The 21,265-nt window shown below is 45.9% G+C and overlaps 1 protein-coding gene across 1 annotated transcript in view; it reads right to left on the reverse strand.

Annotated features, from left to right (window-relative positions):
* sspo (SCO-spondin) overlaps positions 1-16,118 on the reverse strand; it is an 84,270-nt gene extending 68,152 nt beyond the window's left edge. The window contains 23 exon segments of the mRNA XM_046355878.1: positions 4,950-4,976; positions 4,979-5,083; positions 5,594-5,850; positions 6,219-6,313; positions 6,557-6,764; positions 8,070-8,316; positions 8,525-8,690; positions 8,878-9,096; positions 9,322-9,494; positions 9,656-9,782; positions 10,577-10,718; positions 10,966-11,206; positions 11,332-11,488; positions 11,668-11,793; positions 11,911-11,996; positions 12,155-12,313; positions 12,487-12,589; positions 12,750-12,973; positions 13,444-13,614; positions 13,829-13,911; positions 14,085-14,294; positions 15,682-15,777; positions 15,991-16,118. Of these exon segments, the coding sequence (XP_046211834.1) occupies positions 4,950-4,976; positions 4,979-5,083; positions 5,594-5,850; positions 6,219-6,313; positions 6,557-6,764; positions 8,070-8,316; positions 8,525-8,690; positions 8,878-9,096; positions 9,322-9,494; positions 9,656-9,782; positions 10,577-10,718; positions 10,966-11,206; positions 11,332-11,488; positions 11,668-11,793; positions 11,911-11,996; positions 12,155-12,313; positions 12,487-12,589; positions 12,750-12,973; positions 13,444-13,614; positions 13,829-13,911; positions 14,085-14,294; positions 15,682-15,734 (3,379 nt within the window). The 5' untranslated portion in view covers positions 15,735-15,777; positions 15,991-16,118.
* Positions 16,119-21,265: the final 5,147 nt, after the last annotated feature.

Consider the following 21,265-nt stretch of genomic DNA (forward strand, 5'->3'; position numbering starts at 1 on the left):
AAACAGGTTAGTCGAGGTAATTGAGATAATATGTACATGTAGGTAGAGTTAAAATGACTATGCATAGATAATAAACAGGTTAGTCGAGGTAATTGAGATAATATGAACATGTAGGTAGAGTTAAAATGACTATGCATAGATAATAAACAGGTTAGTCGAGGTAATTGAGATAATATGAACATGTAGGTAGAGTTAAAATGACTATGCATAGATAATAAACAGGTTAGTCGAGGTAATTGAGATAATATGTACATGTAGGTAGAGTTAAAATGACTATGCATAGATAATAAACAGGTTAGTCGAGGTAATTGAGATAATATGAACATGTAGGTAGAGTTAAAATGACTATGCATAGATAATAAACAGGTTAGTCGAGGTAATTGAGATAATATGTACATGTAGGTAGAGTTAAAATGACTATGCATAGATAATAAACAGGTTAGTCGAGGTAATTGAGATAATATGTACATGTAGGTAGAGTTAAAATGACTATGCATAGATAATAAACAGGTTAGTCAAGGTAATTGAGATAATATGTACATGTAGGTAGAGTTAAAATGACTATGCATAGATAATAAACAGGTTAGTCGAGGTAATTGAGATAATATGTACATGTAGGTAGAGTTAAAATGACTATGCATAGATAATAAACAGGTTAGTCAAGGTAATTGAGATAATATGTACATGTAGGTAGAGTTAAAATGACTATGCATAGATAATAAACAGGTTAGTCAAGGTAATTGAGATAATATGTACATGTAGGTAGAGTTAAAATGACTATGCATAGATAATAAACAGGTTAGTCAAGGTAATTGAGATAATATGAACATGTAGGTAGAGTTAAAATGACTATGCATAGATAATAAACAGGTTAGTCAAGGTAATTGAGATAATATGAACATGTAGGTAGAGTTAAAATGACTATGCATAGATAATAAACAGGTTAGTCGAGATAATTGAGATAATATGAACATGTAGGTAGAGTTAAAATGACTATGCATAGATAATAAACAGGTTAGTCAAGGTAATTGAGATAATATGAACATGTAGGTAGAGTTAAAATGACTATGCATAGATAATAAACAGGTTAGTCAAGGTAATTGAGATAATATGTACATGTAGGTAGAGTTAAAATGACTATGCATAGATAATAAACAGAGAGTAGCAGGGGTGGTGCAGGGCAATGAAAATAGTCTGGGTAGCCATTTAATTAGCTCTTCAGGAGTCTTATGGCTTGGGGGTAGAAGCTGTTTAGAAGCCTCTCGGACCTAGACTTGGCGCTCCGGTACCGCTTGCCATGCAGTAGCAGAGAGAACAGTATGACTAGGGTGGCTGGAGTCTTTGACAATTTTTAGGGCCTTCCTCTGACACTGCTTAGTATAGAGGTCCTGGATGGCAGGAAGCTTGGCCCCAGTGATGTAATGGGCCGTACGCACTACCCTCTTTTGTGCCTTGCGGTCGGATGCTGAGCAGTTGCTCTCAATGGTGCAGCTGTATGACTTTTTGAGGAACTGATGACCCATGACAAATCTTTTCAGTCTCCTGTGGCGGAATAGGCTTTGTCGTGCCCTCTTTTTTCACCTTTATTTAACCAGGTAAGCTAGTTGAGAACAAGTCCTCATTTACTGCAACCTGGCCAAGATAAAGCAAAGCAGTGCGACACAAACAACAACACAGAGTTACACATGGAATAAACAAGCGTACAGTCAATAATACAATAGAAAAAAAGTCTATATACAGTGTGTGCAAATAGCATGGGGAGGAAAGGCAGAAAATAGGCCACATTGGAGTGATAGATGAGCAGATGATGATGAGCAGATGATGGTGTCTAAGTAGTGATACTGGTTTGCAAAAGAGCAGCAAAGTAAATAAAAACAATATGGGGATGAGGTAGGTAGATTGGGTGGGCTATTTACAGATGGACTATGTACAGCTGCAGCGATCGGTTAGCTGCTCGGATAGCTGATGTTTAACTTCTTTGGGACTGGGGGGCATATTGAGTAGCTTGGATTAAAACTTCGTTTGACATGTTTCTACGAACTGTAATATGACTTTTTGTCTGAACCTTCGCCTGGACTTGCCCGCGTGTGGTGAGTTTGGATTGTGTACTAAACGCACAAACAAAAAGGAGGTATTTGGACATAAATGATGGACTTTATCGAACAAATCAAATATTTATTGTGGAACTGGGATTCCTGTGACTGCATTCTGATGAAGGTCATTAAAGCTAAGTGAATATGTATAATGCTATTTCTGACTTCTGTTGACTCCACAACATGGCGGATATCTGTATGGCTTGTTTTGTTTTCTGAGCGCTGTTCTCAGATTATTGCATGGAGTGCTTTTTCGGTAAAGCTTTTTTGAAATTTGATACAGCGGTTGCATTAAGGAGAAATGGATCTAAAATTCCATGCATAACACTTGTATATTTTAGCAATGTTTATTATGAGTATTCCTTTAAATTCATGTGGCTCTCTGCAAAATCACTGGATGTTTTGGAACTGCTGAACATAACGCACCAATGTAAACTGAGATTTTGGGGTATAAATATGAACTTTATCGAACAAAACATACATGTATTGTGTAACATGGAGTCCTATGAGTGTCATCTGATGAAGATCATCAAAGGTTAGTGATTCATTTTATTTCTATTTCTGCTTTTTGTGACTCCTCTCTTTGGCTGGAAATAAGGCAGAGCTTTACCTATAGCATAGACTTATAGATGACCTGGAGCCGTGGGTCTGACAACGAATATGTAGCAAGGGCCAGCCGATTAGAGCATACAGGTCACAGTGATGGATGGTATAAGGCGCTTTGGTGACAAAACGAATGGTACTGTGATAGACTGCATCTAATTTGCTGAGTAGAGTATTGCAAGCTATTTTGTAGATGACATCGCCGAAGTCGAGGATCGGTAGGATGGTCAGTTTTACCAGGGTTAGTTTGGCGGCGTGAGTGAAGGAGGCTTTGTTGCGAAATAGAAAGCCGATTCTAGATTTGAATTTGGATTGAATTTGGATTGAAGATTCACGTATTCTAGGTCAGATCCATCCAGTGATGCTAGTTGGGCGGGCGGGTGCGGGCAGCAAACGGTTGAAAAGCATGCATTTGGTTTTACTAGCGTTTAAAAGCAGTTGGAGGCCACGGAAGGAGTGTTGTATGGCATTGAAGCTCGTTTGGAGGTTGGTTAATACAGTGATCAAAGAAGGGCCAGATGTATACAGAATGGTGTCATCTTCATAGAGGTGGATCAGGGAATCACCTGCAGCAAGAGCGACATCGTTGATGTATACAGAGAAGATACTTGGCCCGAGAATTGAACCCTGTGGCATCCCAATAGACTGCCAGAGGTCCAGACAACAGGCCCTCCGATTTGACACACTGAACTCTGTCTGCAAAGTAGTTGGTGAACCAGGTGAGGCAGTCATTTGAGAAACCAAGACTGTTGAGTCTGCCGATAAGAATACGGTGATTGCCTCCCGGGAGGCGCAGTGGTTAAGGGCTCTGGGTTCACGCCCAGGCTCTGTCGTAACCGTCCGCGACCGGGAGGTCTGTGGGGCGACGCACAATTGGCATAGCGTCGTCTGGGTTAGGGAGGGATTGGCCAGTAGGGATATCCTTGTCTCATCGGGCACCAACGACTCCTGTGGCGGGCCGGGCGCAGTGCACGCTAACCAAGGTTGCCAGGTGCACGGTGTTTCCTCCGACACATTGGTACGGCTGGCTTCCGGGTTGGATGCACGCTGTGTTAAGCAGTACGGCTTGGTTGGGATGTGTATCGGAGGATGCATGACTTTCAACCTTTGTCCCTCCCGAGCCCGTACGGGAGTTGTAGAGATGAGATAAGATAGTAGCTACTAACAATTGGATACCACAAAATTGGTGAGAAAAAAGGGGGTACATTTTTGGGGAGGGAATTTTTTTTTAAATGTAAGTTTTTTTTTTTTTTTTTTAAAGAATACGGTGATTGACAAAGTCGAAAGCCTTGGCCAGGTAGATGACGACAGCTGCACAGTACTGTCTTTTATCAATGGAGGTTATGATATCGTTTAGGACCTTGAGCGTGGCTGAGGTGCACCCATGACCAGCTCGGAAAACGGATTGCACAGCAGAGAAGGTACTGTGGGATTCAAAATGGTCAGTGATCTGTTTATTAACTTGTCTTTCAAAGACTTTAGAAAGGCAGGGCACGATGGATATAGGTCTGTAACAGTTTGGGTCTAGGGTGTCACCCCCTTTGAAGAGGGGGATGACCGCGGCAGCGTTCAAATCTTTAGGGATCTCGGACGATACGAAAGAGAGTTTGAACAGACTGGTAATAGGGGTTGCAACAATGGTGGCGGATATTTTTAAAAAGAGAGTGTCCAGATTGTCTAGGCCAGCTGATTTGTACGGGTCCAGGTTTTGCAGCACTTTCAGAACATCTGCGATCTGGATTTGCGTGAAGGAGAAGCTGGGGAGGCTCTTGCAAGTAGCTGCGGGGGGTGCGGAGCTGTTGGCCGGGGTTGGGGTAGCCAGGAGGAAAGCATGGCCAGCCGTAGAGAAATGCTTATTGAAATGTTCGATTTTCATGGATTTATCATTGGTGTTACCTAGCCTCAGTGCAGTGGGCAACTGGGAGGAGGTGTACTTGTTCTCCATGAACTTTACAGCGTCCCAAAACTTTTGGAGTTAGAGCTACAGGATGCAAATTTATGTTTAAAAAAGCTAGCCTTTGCTTTCCTTACTGACTGTGTGTATTGGTTCCTTACTTCCCTGAACAGTTGCATATCATCACAACTGTCTTGGTGTGTTTGGACAATGATAGTTTGTTGGTGATGTAGACACCAAGGAACTTGAAGCTCTCAACATGCTCCACTAATGATCACCAGTGCGTGTGTGTGTCTGTGTGTGTTTGTGTTTTTTTGTCTGTGTGTGTGTGGGGGGGGGTGTGTCTTGGCATTCCCTACCTCCGTCCCAGAGCAGAGTGACCCCAGGCGGGAGGAGAGGGACACAAAAAGACCCACTCTCTCCAGAGTCAGACCGCTGCCAGAGTACGACTTCGGGAGAGTCACAGGCATGCTATTCACTGTCACAGCTTTACCTGTCACACACACATGGTGAACTTCTTTAGTCTGTATTGTTTTCATCCTGTTATGTTTATAGCTAACATCTCGAGGAGTGACTTTATAACATGCAACATTGTATTTATATCTCTCAAAGTATCTTCTCTCACATACCATCCATCCACCCTCCAAACTCCACCCCCTTCCTCTCGTCACAACTCCCACCTTCTACCCTCCCCCTCTCCCTCATCCCTCCCTCTCATCACAACTCCCTCCTTCTACCCTCCCCCTCTCCCTCATCCCTCCCTCTCATCCCAACTCCTTCCATCTACCCCTCCCCTTCCATCCTCCCTCCCTCTCTCCCTACCTCTACCCAACCTATCGTCCCTGCTCCCTCCCTCTACCCGTACCCCCTTCCACCCCCTCCCCCCCTCTCTTCTCCCACTCCCATTCTGTCCTTCTTCCTCCCTCCCCCTCTCCCCCTCTCCCCCTTCCTCCCTTCCTCTCCCTCCCTCCCTCTCTCCCCATACCCTCCCTCCCTCCCTTACCTCTTAGCAGGTGGATGGCGGTGTTGCCCACACTGAGGCTGACTGACTTGGTGCAGGTGACCCCCGTGCTGCCACAGGGCACGTTCTCCGCCGTCACACTGAACAGACCGCCCACTTCCTGCGCCAGCACATACTCACAGTCGCCCAGAAAGGAGAAGCAGCGTCCGTCGAACGTCACATAGTGAGGGTCACCCGTTGCCACGCAGGTCCCCGCACATGGGGACTGGCCGCAGTGCCAGCGGCGCTCCTTGCATATGCTGTAGGGAAAGACCAAATCCCAGGCAATGAGGAGTTAAAGACACTGATGTGCATTTTGTTTTAAAGCGTTTAAAATATTGATACCATCTAATTCCATAGCGCCAATGTATTCTAATAATTTTGGATCGAAGCCTGCAGATTTCTCCTAATGCATATAGTTTAATAGCTTTATCAGAACAGACATCATAGAAATGGACTTCAGACCACTTCGGCACAGTATACAGCCAACTGAAAAACGTAGAATTTGGGTTGAACTATTCCTTTAAGATCCACTGTATTGCCATTCAGAGTTCAGTGTTCTTTATGGTTTTAAAGTGAACTGTTTATTGCCTCCATGTGTTATACACATGTTAACCTAGGTGCTTACCACGTGTTGCAGTCTTTGGTGATTGTGTCATTGTTGTAGTACAGTCGACCATTATGGTGACACGGACACTGCTCTGGGAGGACACAGTGATTACCCTGGGGTGGCAGGAAAATATATAGGGGAATGGAAATAATGCAGACAATTACAATGATAGAAGCCACATTCTATCTGCAATATTAAAGCTGATTGTCTATAGCTGAGGGGTGACACAGTTTAATGCTTCGTTTGTGTCTGGAGTTATTCACTGTAATCTTTAAATGCTGAGGCATTTCTACTTCATTCTCTATGTGCTGAGATGGGAGGAACAAACATCCAGGTAGGAGGAGGGAGGGGCCCACCAGCAGGACGGTCCCCTGGGGGCAGACACAGCCTGCCCGTGGCTCTTGGCAGGGGGAGGTTGGGGGTCCAGGGGATGCCTGTCCCGGTGCATCCAGACTGGAGCAGGTGAGTAAACAGGAGCGAGGAGAGAAGACCAAAGAGCCTGGACACTGGGCTGCCTCTGGACACACCTCCTTTGTGCAGTTCCATACCCCACGCTCACACACACTACAATGAGGGGAGGAAAGTAGATGGGAGAGAGATAAAGACAGAAAAATAAGTGTGTGTGTGGGGAGGGGAGGGGGGACACACTAGCTTGTGCAACACCACGGTCAAGGTATATGTGCACAGGTCAATATATTAATTATCTAAGCCAATCCTAAAGCTGTATTCAAACTCCACATTACCACACTATATTCAAACAGGTAATTAAAATGTCAGTTAGAGCTAAGTCATGGGTGGAAATTCAATGACTGCTGTTCAGGGCTACATAACCAGTACGCACCAGCCCGTTGACTCTTGCTGTTATGTGGCAAAGAGATGCAATGAAATCAACCTATCCTGACGTAGCAGAGAGCAGACCATAGGGTGATTTCATCAGAGCTCTTACACCACTGAGATTGGATGAGGGACGAACGGATAACACAATGGAAGTATACCCAGTTACATATCACAGTACCATATCATGCCCCTGCTTGCAAAAAAAGCCTTCACATACATGGAGACATATATCTAGGTTTAAAAAGATGTATTCACTATTTATTAATGAACGCAGGTTTATAAATGGACCCCGATGGTAAAGTGTCACCAGGAAGTGAATAATTTGCCCAATGAATGCACTACTGCGATAAACAATGGCCCATAACTCATTTGAGCTTGAACAACCACACAGTTGACACGATGTTTGCTTTCATCCGATTTTTAGCGACAAACCGAATTCTGCAATGTCTACAGCGTCTACAAATTGCAATGGTTACATTGGTAGACAAATTATTTCTGTATCTGCCTTAGGCCTATCTGCGCTGAGATCAAAGATAACTTCTGCTGACTCATGCCTACCTTCCATTTATGAGCGCTGTTCACCAGCTTCAGACGATAAAGACCTTCACATGCTGTGCCGCCTTCACAAGCCGTGTCGGTCACAAAGAGACACAGCATTTATGGCAGAGATTGTAAAAATCGACCGGGTAACTAAGTTAATTATTATGCCATTCTGTATCTAATTTTCCTTCTCTCTGCTTTTTCTTTCCGTCTCTCTCTTTCTTTCTCTCTCTTTCCATCTGTAAGGTTAGAATGATAGGGATATTGCTTGGGTCTGTATCTGGTGTGTGAAGAATGATTGGGCAGACACCAGGCCAGCCAAGTCACCCTGTGTCTCAAAAGAAAGTGTTGCAATGCAACATCTTCAGTAGAGAAAAAAAAAGTAGACAATGAAACATACTAAAAAGCCCAGGATCATTGTTGGGTTGAGTGGGGAAATGATAAACCAGGGCATTCAACAAGTCATTTGACTCTTGACCCCTAGGCACGAACCAGGTGTTGCAGTTGTTATGGACGGTACTACCAGGCTGGTACAGCTTGTTTCCCCGCATGCATGGGCACATGGAGACGGGCACACACTGGCCCTTGTCATCCTGTGCCAGGCCTGGAGGGCACTGGCAGCCTGGCACGCAGCTCCGGTTGCTCAGCTCACAGCTCCAGCCCTGCCGGAGGTCAGTACAGGAACCACCGCATGGCCGACCACACTCCTGGTACACCTGTCCCCCTGAACACTGCACCGCTGGAGGGGAGTGGAAGAGTATTGGAAAACGTACTGGAAAACGTATTGGAAAAAGTGTTTTCATATTTGATCGGAGCGTTTAACTACTCATTTTCAGAACCTTTGACATTACACAGATTGTGCCCCCAATATTCCTGACGATAGTCAAACCCCCTACTGACATTGGAACATTGTGTAGCATATTAGGTATATAAACACTGGCTGTTACGGCAGAAGGTGTGGTTGCGCCAGCTGACAGGCACGCCCTCCTGGGCACAGTGGCGGGAGTAGGCGGTGAAGACAGTACACTGGCAGGGCCTCTGGGGGCCACAGCCACACACCTCGGTCAGACACAGACGCAGGTAGGGCTCCCTCTCCACCACGTCATGACAGGCCTCCAGAGACCAGAGAGAGAGAGATGGAGAAATACACTCATTGTTGGAACGATCTTTACATTTAAACACTGTCAAAATTGACCATTTTACTTGGAAGACAAGACAGTGCTTTTGTATTGAGCAACACACGCACGCACGCACGCACGCACACACACACACACACACACACGCACGCACACACACACACCTGGAACACAGGGCTGTGTATGACAGAGCAGACACCCTCTGCGTACTGTCTCCTCTGGCTGTAGGAGCCACAGGGGTCCGGCGGGGCATCCTGGGGGGGAAGACAGTCCCCTGTGGTGAACTTAGCAGCGAAGGAGGAGACAGTGTTCTCTACGTCCCCCTCGGGAGTGGTGAAGTCATCATGCTGATTCCAGGTCAATGTACCACACAACCCTCGGATCTGGAGGAAAACACACATCAATTCAATACCACCACAGAGGATGCATTTACACAGGCAACCCAATTCTGAACTTTTGACAATAATTGGTCTTTTGAACCAGTCAGATCTTTTGACAATAATTGAGCAACAGATCAGAATTGGGCTGCCTGTGTAAACACAACCATAGAGTCAGGACCTTGGTTTGGTAAAGAATTAAGTTAGAGTGGGAGAAAGGTAGAGTTTTACCTTGTGAGCAAAGCCAGGCTGCAAGGTGATGAGGGCCAGGGGCCCGTCCAGATGCCACAGGAGCTGTGCACCGAACGTCTGGACCACCAGGAATGAGGATGAGGACCTCCGCACCACCAAGTCCCCAGTCACCACTGGCAGCGCCTCCCTTTGGCCATTCAGTGTCACTGCACCTTGAACAGGACAACAATGCACCACATCTTTTGTTTTCCTGCATAGAGGGCTCTGTCCCAGCCAGTTCAAACTGATTGGTTTATTGAGTGATTGACTGGTTAAAAACACGTTACAGACAACACCAATGCAATGGCAATAAACAGAAGTAATGTCCGCCCACCTGTGTCGGTGATGGTCACTGTGGTGCGTAGAGCGGTGACAGACATCTCTCTCAGACAGCCCTGTCCGCCACCCAGCACACACTCTCCACCTCGAATGCTTACTACCAGCTTCCTGTCCACAAAGTCCTGCATATACACAACAACTGTTTTCCCTCTAATAAACAGACTTAGACACACTAGCAAAGACACATAGATATGTCTTAGTGATCTACAAATTGCAGGAAGAAAAACTTAAGATGTCTCCAAGTAACTCACAGCTAATCAAAAGCTTGACTTTTCACAAGAGCCATCGGGGTTTGATTACTGACAGATTCTGAAGGAGCAATATGTAATAAAACAATGGAAAAATGTCAGATGATGTCTTGAGTGACACTTTCTACAGGAAATGTGCCTTTAACTTCGCATAATGCACAAATCCCCATAGAAATCCGTCAGTTTATGTCAGTTTAGATGTTTATTTTTGCATTGGTTGTGCCTCAATCCATCGCATCCGCCTACGTAGCACTTCCGCATCTGCGGTGAAAAGTGACAGAGCTACAGCGAGAGTCTGTAGAGTCTGAACGGTTTGGCCTACAAACATTTGTCGTCTCTATGGAAAGATGAGACTCTCACGAACATGATGGTGGTCTCCGTTTTAGTCTACGACCCTCACAAGTGTCTTGGGACTCGTCTGAAGTCGGTACAACCGATCTGCCAACTTCTTGTCTGTAACGCCTGAACTTTTTGGTCTACATACCAATATGACTCCTCTGTGTAAAGGTTTTTACTCTCACGAACATGTATATGTCGGTTGTTTCTTTAAACAATTACATATAGCTTACTAGCACCCCCTCCCCCACCCCTCCCCCGGCTTAGACTCTTATGGGTTAACTTTCAGTTATATCCAGTTACCATAGAGACGGTTCCTGATGGCATCTTACCTCTATGGCAGTGAAGCCACAGTCCCCTCCCTGCAGAGAGTACCTCTTCTTGTCGAAGGTAGACACCTGCAGACCACCCATCAGGCTGCACTGGGCAGCACACTTCTCCCCTGAACACTGCCAGGCACCTGCTCGACATACACTAAGATGGGGGGGACAGAGAGAGAGAATGCGTTTTAGAGGGAGCAAGTACGAGTGGGGGGGTGAGAGAGAGACAATGAGCGAGAGAAAAGAAAGGTATGAAGGGGTGATAGGGAGGGATGGGTCAGAAGAGAGGACATTAAAAAACAACATATTAATGAGGACCCCTTTAAGCTTTTAAGAATAACATTGGCTGCCCACATTTTCAGGACAACTCCAATAATGGACATGTAATTCCAGCCACTCACCATGTGTTGCACCTCTGTTGGATGGTGTTTCCTGACTGGTAGGTGTGTCTGCGGTGGAAACAGGGGCAGTCGTCCCTCCTCAGGCAGAGCCCCTGATGCAGGTAGAGCCCAAAGGGGCACTCACACCCCCCTACACACTCCTCCCTGCACTGGCCAGAGGCAGGAGGCTGAGGGGAAGAGCAGCTAGGGGGGCAGGAGGACACGCAGTCGGAAAACACCTGCCCCCGCGGACACACACGCCCTGGGGGAGAGAGAGAGAGAGCGAGAGAGAGAGAGAGAGTTAAAGACAGTTCATCCCTAACAGAGAATGGGTATTTCCTGGTATTTTCCAATACTGAAGGTCTGCAGGGGGCTGTGGGGACTTACCACACAGTCCTGAGCTCCTCCAGCTGATGATGACGTGTTGTTGGGCACACTCGCGGGCATAGCTGGCCATAGTATCACACGTGGCGTCCTCTCTTTCTCTGGTCCCCAGGCTGCAGTGCAGGTACAGACATGTGTCAACGTAGGCCGCTGGGTCCACCTGACCAGAAAGGCAAAGTCATGGGTTTCACATCAGGATTATGGTTACCATTGTTATACCATTGCTGAAATATTATATTATATTGTTGGAAATCTGTTTGTGTAATATGGAAAGTGAGTTGTATGTGTTTGTGTGTGTGCATGTTGACACAAAGCATGACTTGTGTTGGAGTTCCTCACCCTGTGGTGACACTGTGTAAAGGGGCTCTCCAGCAACCGGTGACACACTGCCTCTGCCTCCCTGCGCAGAGCAGAGTCCCCTGTGACATCACAGCTGTGGCCTAGCTCTGCTGCGTCGTTGCAACCCTGAGAAAGGAGGGTGGGAGAACTGAATTACCCACAATTGCCTGAAACAGTCAAAGCTCAAGTCTTTCTGAAGGCTCTACTGTATATATTTAGCCTAGTTTTCAGATGGTACTATGCCTCAGTCTGATGGTCAGGCACTCGCCACGAATTCCCAAAACTGGCAGCGTACTCCGATACACTCCCAGTCATTGTGGTGAAGTCGTCTATGAGGACACGGGAAAGATAGTTGAAGGACCACAGAGTAAAAGTCACTAGTGTTCCAACATTGTCATAGCCTTGCGATCAGTAAGGTGCAATCAGTACTCATGAAGGGAAGGAGATAAGGAAAGGAAGCTAGGAAGCCCCTGTCTGGTCCCCTCACCGTCTGCATTGTTGTTATAGACTCCACACAACCCTCTGGTGGTGGCAAGGTGTTCTGTGGTGACCGTCAGGTAGACGGTGTAGCCCATGTCGAACTTCACCCGCACCCCCAGACCGCTCTCCACAAACACAAAGTCCCCCAGCCAATGCACACTCACTCCTGTACACAGACACAGTGAGGGGAGGGCATGGTAAAAAAAATGGTAATGGTACAGGCTAGTATTGTGTGAAGGTGAATGTGAGCTTGCTTGGCAACAATTTCAGAACTGACAGACAGAAGAAAAGGAATGGAGAAGCTTTTCAACTGTTCTGACCAGAGGGTGTTGGAATTACCATTTTGAAAGAGCGGTTCTCCTTGAGGAACTAGCAATCCATTTAATGTTAAGTTCCTGAGGTGAACAGAGACCAGGTCTAATCCCAGCATCATCCTCAGCGCCTGGGAGAATGACACATCAGAAATTATGCATTTTCATTCAACCCAAAGCGCTCCACACTCTATAGCCAAGCACCAAGCTACTTTGTGGGAGAACACTCCACACACAGGCTAACACAGTGGAGAGTGGAGTGATAGTTCAGCTCATCGTAACCTACTGTACCTTGCTGCAGTCTCCCCGACCGTTACACACAGTGCTGATGTACACAGCCCATGTCCCATCTGTAGACGATGCTAGGACGTACGTACAGTCGCCCTGGAAATGAAAGTGCTTTCTGTCAAAGGTACGATAGTGAGCCCCTCCCCAGCTCAGACAGGTGGCCGAGCCCTGGGGGTTCCGGGCGCTCCCCAAATGACCCCCCCGCACGAGGGGAGACGACTGCGAGTCTAAGAGGAGAGAAATGGATAGAGTCGGGGAGAGAAATGGAGAGGAATTAAGAGAAATGGAGAGAGGAAAAGTCAATGGAGAGTGTTAAATAGATTCATTGATCTTCATCTTCACATGCGAATCATTATGTTGACTCAAAGCAGCTCCACGTCAAGGCCACACAGGAATAACTGCGTGTCTTTAACTGGAAGACATATTTAAAACCAATCTCCTCTGATAAAAGTTACCAAGAACCTCAGCCTTTAACCCCATGAGACAAACACCTGACAGTCTAGACCTCCTAGTGATCTTTATCAAGTACATTAGACATTCAAAACCATTAGAGAACATAGAGCAGTGTTTTATTCTCAATTAGACTATTTTCCTCTGTCAAATTTGACCGCTAACAAATGTTGTCCTCAACAGTGCAATACTGTGAGTGGCAGAGAGGGCGGTGCTGTGGAGAGCGGTACATCCCTACAGCACTGACCAGCCAGCAGGGTGTAGGTACAGGACAGGCAGGTCTGGTCAGACGCGTTCCTCCAGCTCAGGCCCCACAGGCTGCCACAGCACTGTTCCATGGGCATCAGAGAGGAGTTGTGCACCCCTGGGAAGTCCTCGCAGCTCCATGTGGAGTAGCAGTGGCCCCGCACGCCCACGCCTGGTCCAGAAACGGGGGACAGTGTGAGAGAGAGAAACGGAGCAAGTCAGACAGAATGACGAGGAAATATGTTAAATTCGTCTTAATATGCAGACCATTTTTTTTGTCCCTCCTGTTGTCAGAAGCCTACTAATAGCCAATGTAATCATTAAGATGGACACACATAGCGTCAATGGAAAGTGAATAGTACTACTGTATAGAACGTTGTTATTACCCTGTGAACAGCGCGGCCCTCCCCAGCCTTCACAGCACCCCCTCACAGTCTTATTCACCCTCTGGGGCTCCATCTCAGCGGGTCTGCTCAAAACACATACAGTATATGTATTACTGCACAAGGCAACACGCAATACACTCAATAGCTGGCATCTTCATTTTGTTCTTATACATTCAAGTCATTGCAGCTTTCATATCATTATTGAACATTTTGGTGTTGTAGTACATTTTTGGAGTCTTAGTAATCATCTCCCTACTTGTATAAGAAGCAGACAGCCTTGCGGCCCAGTTGTTTGTAGTACAGTGCAATGCCGTCATCCCCCCCGTGCTTGTGGCGCATCCTATCCACATCCAGCCTCCAGTCCTGCGTGTTGTATTGGTACACCTCGGAACAGTCCACCTCACGCTGAAGACGGGGGGAAATGATCCGGTCCACTCTTTCCTCCACTGTGTGTTCACACCAGTGCCTGGGGTGGTATTAAACAACATGAAATGAAGTGAATAATATAATATAATAACAGATGCCATTTAGCAGACACTTTTATCCAAAGTGACATAGAGTCATGCATGCATACATTTTTTTAACATATGGGTGTTCCAAGGAATCCAACCCACTTTCCTGGCATTGCAAGCATCATGCTTGTGTTCAGCTGGGCGTTGTTCTTAACTGGAAGGTCCAAGTAGGGAGTGTCTGCACCAGTCCAACAACGCCTCTATTTCCTACGTAGAAAATAATGCTCCCTTTCTAAAATGCGGTCAAAGAGATTATCCTGAGATGTGGCATCACAGTCTGCCTTGGCAATTTATCAGTCCAACTAAAATCTCAAATTGCCCCCCTGACACAAACTGCTACGAAGGCCAATGTGTGTGAGGCGGCATCCATCCCTGAAGACTATTCCTGAACAGACAGTTATCAGACACACGCAGGAACTTATTTCAGACCCCATCCCCTGTGCCTCACTCTGAGGAGGCTATCAGCTCCTCCCTTCAGGCAGACGCTATAGGGTCCCTACATGCTGAACAGGTATAAGCACTCCTTCATTCCCATGTCCATCGAATACCTGATCAGCAATAAGTAATGCTGGGCTGTGTTAGTAGGTCACTGACTAAATGTGCAATATGTATTATGTATATGGCTATATGAGAAGTGGAGAACGTGTATATTGGGAAACGGGAAATGTATGTATTACGTTGAGTGTGTAATGTACAGTGTCTATTTTGTATACAGCAGTACTGGGTGTCTAAGACAATTTTTCCCCTTGGGGACATTAAAGTTCATCCTATCTTATGCTCTATAATCTATACTGTATATCCTATCGTTTACATATCAGTTTATTCCTTTGGATACTACCTTCTATTTTTTTTATTATTATTGATTATTATACTGCAATGTTGAGGGAGCTATCGCACACGCGTTTCCCTGCACCTTTTATACATGCTGTAAACTGTGTAGCCCTACGTGACAAATAAAATTTGATTTTATTCGATTTTTCTACTAACTGAGCTACAGAGGAGTGAAAAATAATTTAAGTGAAAAAGTTTAGTATTCACCGTGCTGTGATTGTGTATCGCCCTGTCGTGTCGTGTTTTCCTCAGATGCTGCGTGGTGAGCAGGAACAACCTACACCATGATCGTCCAGTTAAAAACAATTCATTTTACTGGAGGGGAAATGATTTGTAAATATGATTAACTTTTTCTACTAACTGAGCTACAGAGGAGTGAAAAATGAAAAAAGAGTACCCCCCTTCCAACAGATTTGTAAATATTTAGTAAATGTAATGTAAAACAGATGCAATATAAATTTGTAAAGTTTCATTTGTTTTCTCTTAGACTCTACGGTGGTCAGTTCTTACCCCATCACCATCACCACACGCAGTCCAAGCAGAGACATCAGTAGAGTCCACATACCGCTCACTCTCTCCCGCTCTGTGATGCCTTGGAATAGACCTCTGAGGGAAAACATTTTCTCTCAATATGTATACACATACAGGAGTAAAATGTTAAATTGTGGTTGTGCAACCCTTTATTATATTTGAGTGACGAAGGCAACAAATACATGTTTACATAGGCAGAGATGACACAGGTAACTCAAGAACTATAAGATAAACTGGGGATAAAATACACCCAACTGAAGGCAATGAGTAGAATAATAGAATTCTCACCTGGATATAACTGGTGTCAGATAGAGCTTGGCACTTCAATAACCTGGGGGTATTCCTTTGACTGTTGATCCTAGTACGGTATACCCCTGATTTACTTCCCTTTCCTAGATCAAGTTATCTTCGTTTTCTTTCTCTCTGTCAGGTCCTGAAAGTATACTCTCAGCAAGGGGATCTGTTGCTTTATAAGGGGCGGGTGCCCCTTTCACTGGGTTTTAAACGGCGTCCGACTCCCGGAGGAGCACAGTGCCATCTGAGGAGCACGTCATTGGCTGAGAAGCCTGAGGGCCACAGCTGGGAGGGCCGCCATTGGCCACCAGGCGGAAGGAGGGTGACACTCGGGCCTCCTGCCTGTTCAACGGTACAGGACCTAGCAGGAATGGGGACTGAGGGAGGAAGGAGGAGGAAGGAGGAGGGGGAAGTGGGTGACACTGGGTGACACAGAGGGGGTACAGGCAAAGAGAGAGACATCATCCATGATGGAGGGATATGTTTGTGCTCATACTAATCCTATAAAGAGAGGCTTATCGGGAATTGATGGCAGTGGCGTTTATTTAATAAAGCATGTCAATGGACAGGAGCCAGGGGGTTTTCAACCCGGACAATATCCCTGGCCTGACCCTTTGACCCCCAGAGAAAGGAGACACAAACACAGCTGCCACCAAAGCCCCCCTATCTGTAGCTCTCATCTGTAGCATGGCAGCCATTTTGGATCCATTCGTGGCCACAGCCCTTCAACACACTTCACTAGTTACCAGAGAGAGAAAGAAGTGAGTTAACTCTCAGACCGAGTTTCCATCGACTGTGATTAAATGCTTGATTCAGCTAGTTCCGGTACCAACTACTTTGTTTCCAGAGAACAGAAGTAGATAAGACATCAATCTCCCAGTTTTATGTGCCACTGGGCACACATCGGATGAATCAACATTGTTTCCACGTCATTTCATTGGGATATGTTCCGGGTAGCCTCTGAGAATAACATTGACGTATTTACGGACACGGTGACTGAGTTCATCAGGAAGTGTATGGGGGATGTTGTCACCACTGTGACTATTAAAACCTACCTAGCAGCATTTGCACAAAACTGAAAATGCGAACCACCGCGTTTAACCATGGCAAGGTGACTTGGAATATGGTTGAATACAAAAAGTGTAGTTATTCACTCCGTAAGGCAATCTAACAGGCAAAACGTCAGTACTGAGACAGAGTGGAGTCGCAATTCAACAGCTCAGACACAAGACATACGTGGCAGAGTATACAGACAATCACGGAATACAAAGGGAAAACCAGCCACGTGGCGGACACCGAAGTCCTGCTCCGGGACAAGCTATACACCTTCTTCGCCCGCTTTGAGGATAACACAGTGCCACAGACGCTCCCAAGGACTGTGGGCTCTCGTTTTCCGTGGCCGACGTGAGTAAGACATTTAAGCGTGTTAACCCTCACAAGTCCACAGGCCAAGACACCATCCCTAGCCGTGTCCTCAGAGCATGCGCAGACCAGCTGCCTAGAGTATTTACAGGATATATTCAATCTCTCCCTATCCCAGTCTGCTGTTCCCACTTGCTTCAAGATGTCCACCATTGTTCCTGTACCCAAGAAAGCAAAGGTAACTGAACTAAATGACTATTGCCCCGTAGAACTCACCCTCTGTCATCATGAAGTGCATGGAGAGGCTAGTTAAGGATCATATCACCTCTACCCTACCTGAAACCCTAGACCCACTTCAATTTGCATACCGCAGCAACAGATCCACAGACGATGCAATCGCCACCTGGAGAAAGGAGAAATACCTATGTATAGCTCAGTCTTCAACATCATAGTACCCTCCAAGCTCATCATCAATCAATCAAATGTATTTATAAAGCCCGTTTTACATCATAAAGTTTGGGACCCTGGGTCTGAACCCCGCCCTATTCAACTGGATCCTGGACTTCCTGACGGGCCGGCCCCAGGTGGTGAAGGTAGGAAACAACACCTCCACTTCGCTGATCCTCAACACTGGGGCCCCACAAGGGTGCTTGCTCAGCCTCGTCCTGTACTCCCTGTTCACCCATGATAATGCCCTTGAAGCCGGTGTTTGGACTTAGTCTCGGGCCTAACAACACTGTATATATATCCTCCAAACATATATCCTCCAAACACCGGCTTCTCTGGCATTATTCATCAACAATCCATTGATTAATCAGTAGAATTGCAGAGGATAGAATGTTGTTGAAGGTTATTGGTTGCCAGAGTGATTTGTTGTGGAAACACATTGGTAATACCAGAACTAACCCAGTTGCTAGACCTGCAAATATGTAATGTCCTATAACAGCTCCCTCATTTTATTAGAATTGCGATAATGAGGGGGTTGTGGCTAGATGGTATACAGCTACGGATGGAAGTGACACATAAATTGTAAAAATTGTCATTCTGTGTCGTTTCAGGGAGAATTTTACCATTTTAACAAACCCTAATTCTAACCATGTTCATAATCTTAACGTAATTATCCTAACCTGCTGCATACATTTTTGTAACCTGCTATAAAAAAGTAAATTCTGTTCGTAGCTCTACAGTGGACCTGTAATGGCAAGTTCACAAAGTCATGCAATGCTATAATTTATATAAGCAAAATGAGGTAAGTAAATACTAGTTTGGTGCCAATCCAGGCACCAGTAAACACTGCAAACCCATACTGTACTGTATAATGGCATGTCATTTCTATAGACACTGATAATCTTGTATTTTCCTCCGTGGCCTGAAGTTTCAAGTGACTCTGAGGATTTCATATGATATCCACAGGTTTTCTATGAGATACGCATAGATAGGGTTAGAGTAGTGTGTTGCTGAGGAACAGGGACAACACAGTGTGTTCCCCTGGATGGTTTTCTAGAAGGTAGTGGACTCTGTATGTTTCTGTTCACCAATATCATGTTGGTAATATCATGCACGACTCTTAAGAGTAAAATGCACATCCGGTGAAACCTTTCAGGGCTAGGTAGAGAGAAGAGTTCAAAGTAAACAGAACAACTGTCACAATGTTGTATGTGTCCAGGAGATTTACAATACCAAATCATTTCCCCGTGGGTGTGCTGTAAAATAAAGAGACTCATTTCCTTTTGGGGGGTTCACCTTAAATCCGTCTTACCAAATTTCTATCAGCATGTTAAATGTGCAACATCTGGACCACCTTTACTCCACACACAGAGACACATACAAAGCTCTCCCTCACCCTCCATTTGGCAACATGACCATAATTCTACCCTCCTGATTCCTGCATACAAGCAAAAATTAAATCAGGAAGCACCAGTGACTCAATCAATAAAAAAGTGGTCAGATGAAGCAGATGCTAAGCTACAGTACTGTTTTGCTAGCACAGACTGGAATATCAATAAGTTCATTGATGACGTCGTCCCCACAGTTACTGTACATAGATACCCCAACCAGAAGCCATGGATTACAGGCAACATCCGCACTGAGCTAAAGGCTAGAGCTGCCACTTTCAAGAAGCTTGTTTAGAAATCCCCCTAAGCTCTCCGACGAACCATCAAACAGGCAAAGCATCAATACAGGACTAAGATCGAATCGTACTACACCGGCTCGGACACTCGTCGGATGTGGCAGGGCTTACAAACCATTACAGACTACAAAGGGAAGCACAGCCAAGAGATGCCCAGTGACACGAGCCTACCAGACGAGCTAAACTACTTTTATGCTTGCTTTGAGGCAGATAACACTGAAACATGCATGAGAGCACCAGCTGTTCGGGAAGACTGTGTGATCACGCTCTCTGCAGCCGATGTGAGTAAGACCTTTAAACAGGTCAACATTCACAAGGTCGCAGGGCCAGAAGGATTACCAGGACGTGTACAGCGAGCATGCACTGACCAACTTGCAAGTGTCTTCAATGACATTTTCAACCTCTCCCTGTCCGAGTCTGTAATACCAACATGCTTCAAGCAGACAACCATAGTCCCTGTGCCCAAGAACACTAAGGTAACCTGCCTAAATGACTACCGACCCATAGCACTCACGTCTGTAGCCATGAAGTGCATTGAAAGGCTGGTCATGGCTCACATCAACACCATTATCCCAGAAACCCTAGACACACTCCAATTTGCATACCGCCCTAACAGATCCACAGATGATGCAATCTCTATTGCACTCCACACAGCCCTTTCCCACCTGGACAAAAGGAACACTTATTTCAGAATGTTATTTATTGACTACAGCACAGCGTACAACACCATAGTGCCCTCAAAGCTCATCAATAAGCTAAGGACCGTGGGACTAAACACCTCCCTCTGCAACTGGATTCTGGACTCCCTGACGGACCACCCCGGTAAGGGTGGTAAGGTTAGGTATCAACACATCTGCCACGCTGATCCTCAACGCAGGGGTCCCTCAGGGATGTGTGCTCAGTCCACTCCCGTACTCCATGTTCACTCATGACTGCACGGCCAGGCACAACTCCAACACCATCATTAAGTTTGTTGATGACACACCAGTGGTAGGCCTGATCACCGACAACAACGAGACAGTCTATAGGGAGGAGGTCAGAGACCTGGCCATGTGGTGCCAGGACAACAACCTCTCCGTCAATGTGATCAAGACAAAGGAGATGACTAACATGGTCAAAGCACACCAGGACAGTCGTGAAGAGGGCACGACAGAACCTATTCCCTGTCAGGAGATAGATTTGGAATGGGTCCTCAGATCCTCGAAAGTTTCTACAGCTGCACCATCACTGCCTGGTATGGCAACTGCTCGGCCTCCAACCGCAAGGCACTACAGAGGGTAGTGTGAATGACCCAGTTCATCACTGGGGCCAAGCTTCCTGCCATCCAGGACCTCTATACCAGGCGGTGTCAGAGGAAGGCCCTAAAAATTGTCATAGACTCTAGCCACCCTAGTCATAGACTGTTCTCTCTGCTACCATCTAGGTCTAGGTCCAAGCGGCTTCCACCCCTAAGCCATAAGTCTCCTGAACATCTAATCAAATGGCTACCCAGACTATTTGCATTACCCCCTCTCCCCCTCTTTTACACTGCTGCTACTCTCTGTTGTTATCATCTACCATCTATGCATAGTCACTTTAATAACCCTACCTACATGTACATGTTACCTCAACTAACCGGTGCCCCTGTACATTGACTCTGTACCGGTACCCCCCCTGTACATATTCTTGCTTATTGTTATTTTACTACTGCTCTTCAAGTACCTGTTACTTTTATTTTTTATTTATATGTTTTTTAACTGCATTGTTGGTTAGGGTCACGTAAGTAAGCATTTCACT

This window comes from Oncorhynchus gorbuscha, linkage group LG07 (assembly GCF_021184085.1).
Source record: "Oncorhynchus gorbuscha isolate QuinsamMale2020 ecotype Even-year linkage group LG07, OgorEven_v1.0, whole genome shotgun sequence".
In the NCBI taxonomy this organism is placed as follows: Eukaryota; Metazoa; Chordata; class Actinopteri; order Salmoniformes; family Salmonidae; genus Oncorhynchus; species Oncorhynchus gorbuscha.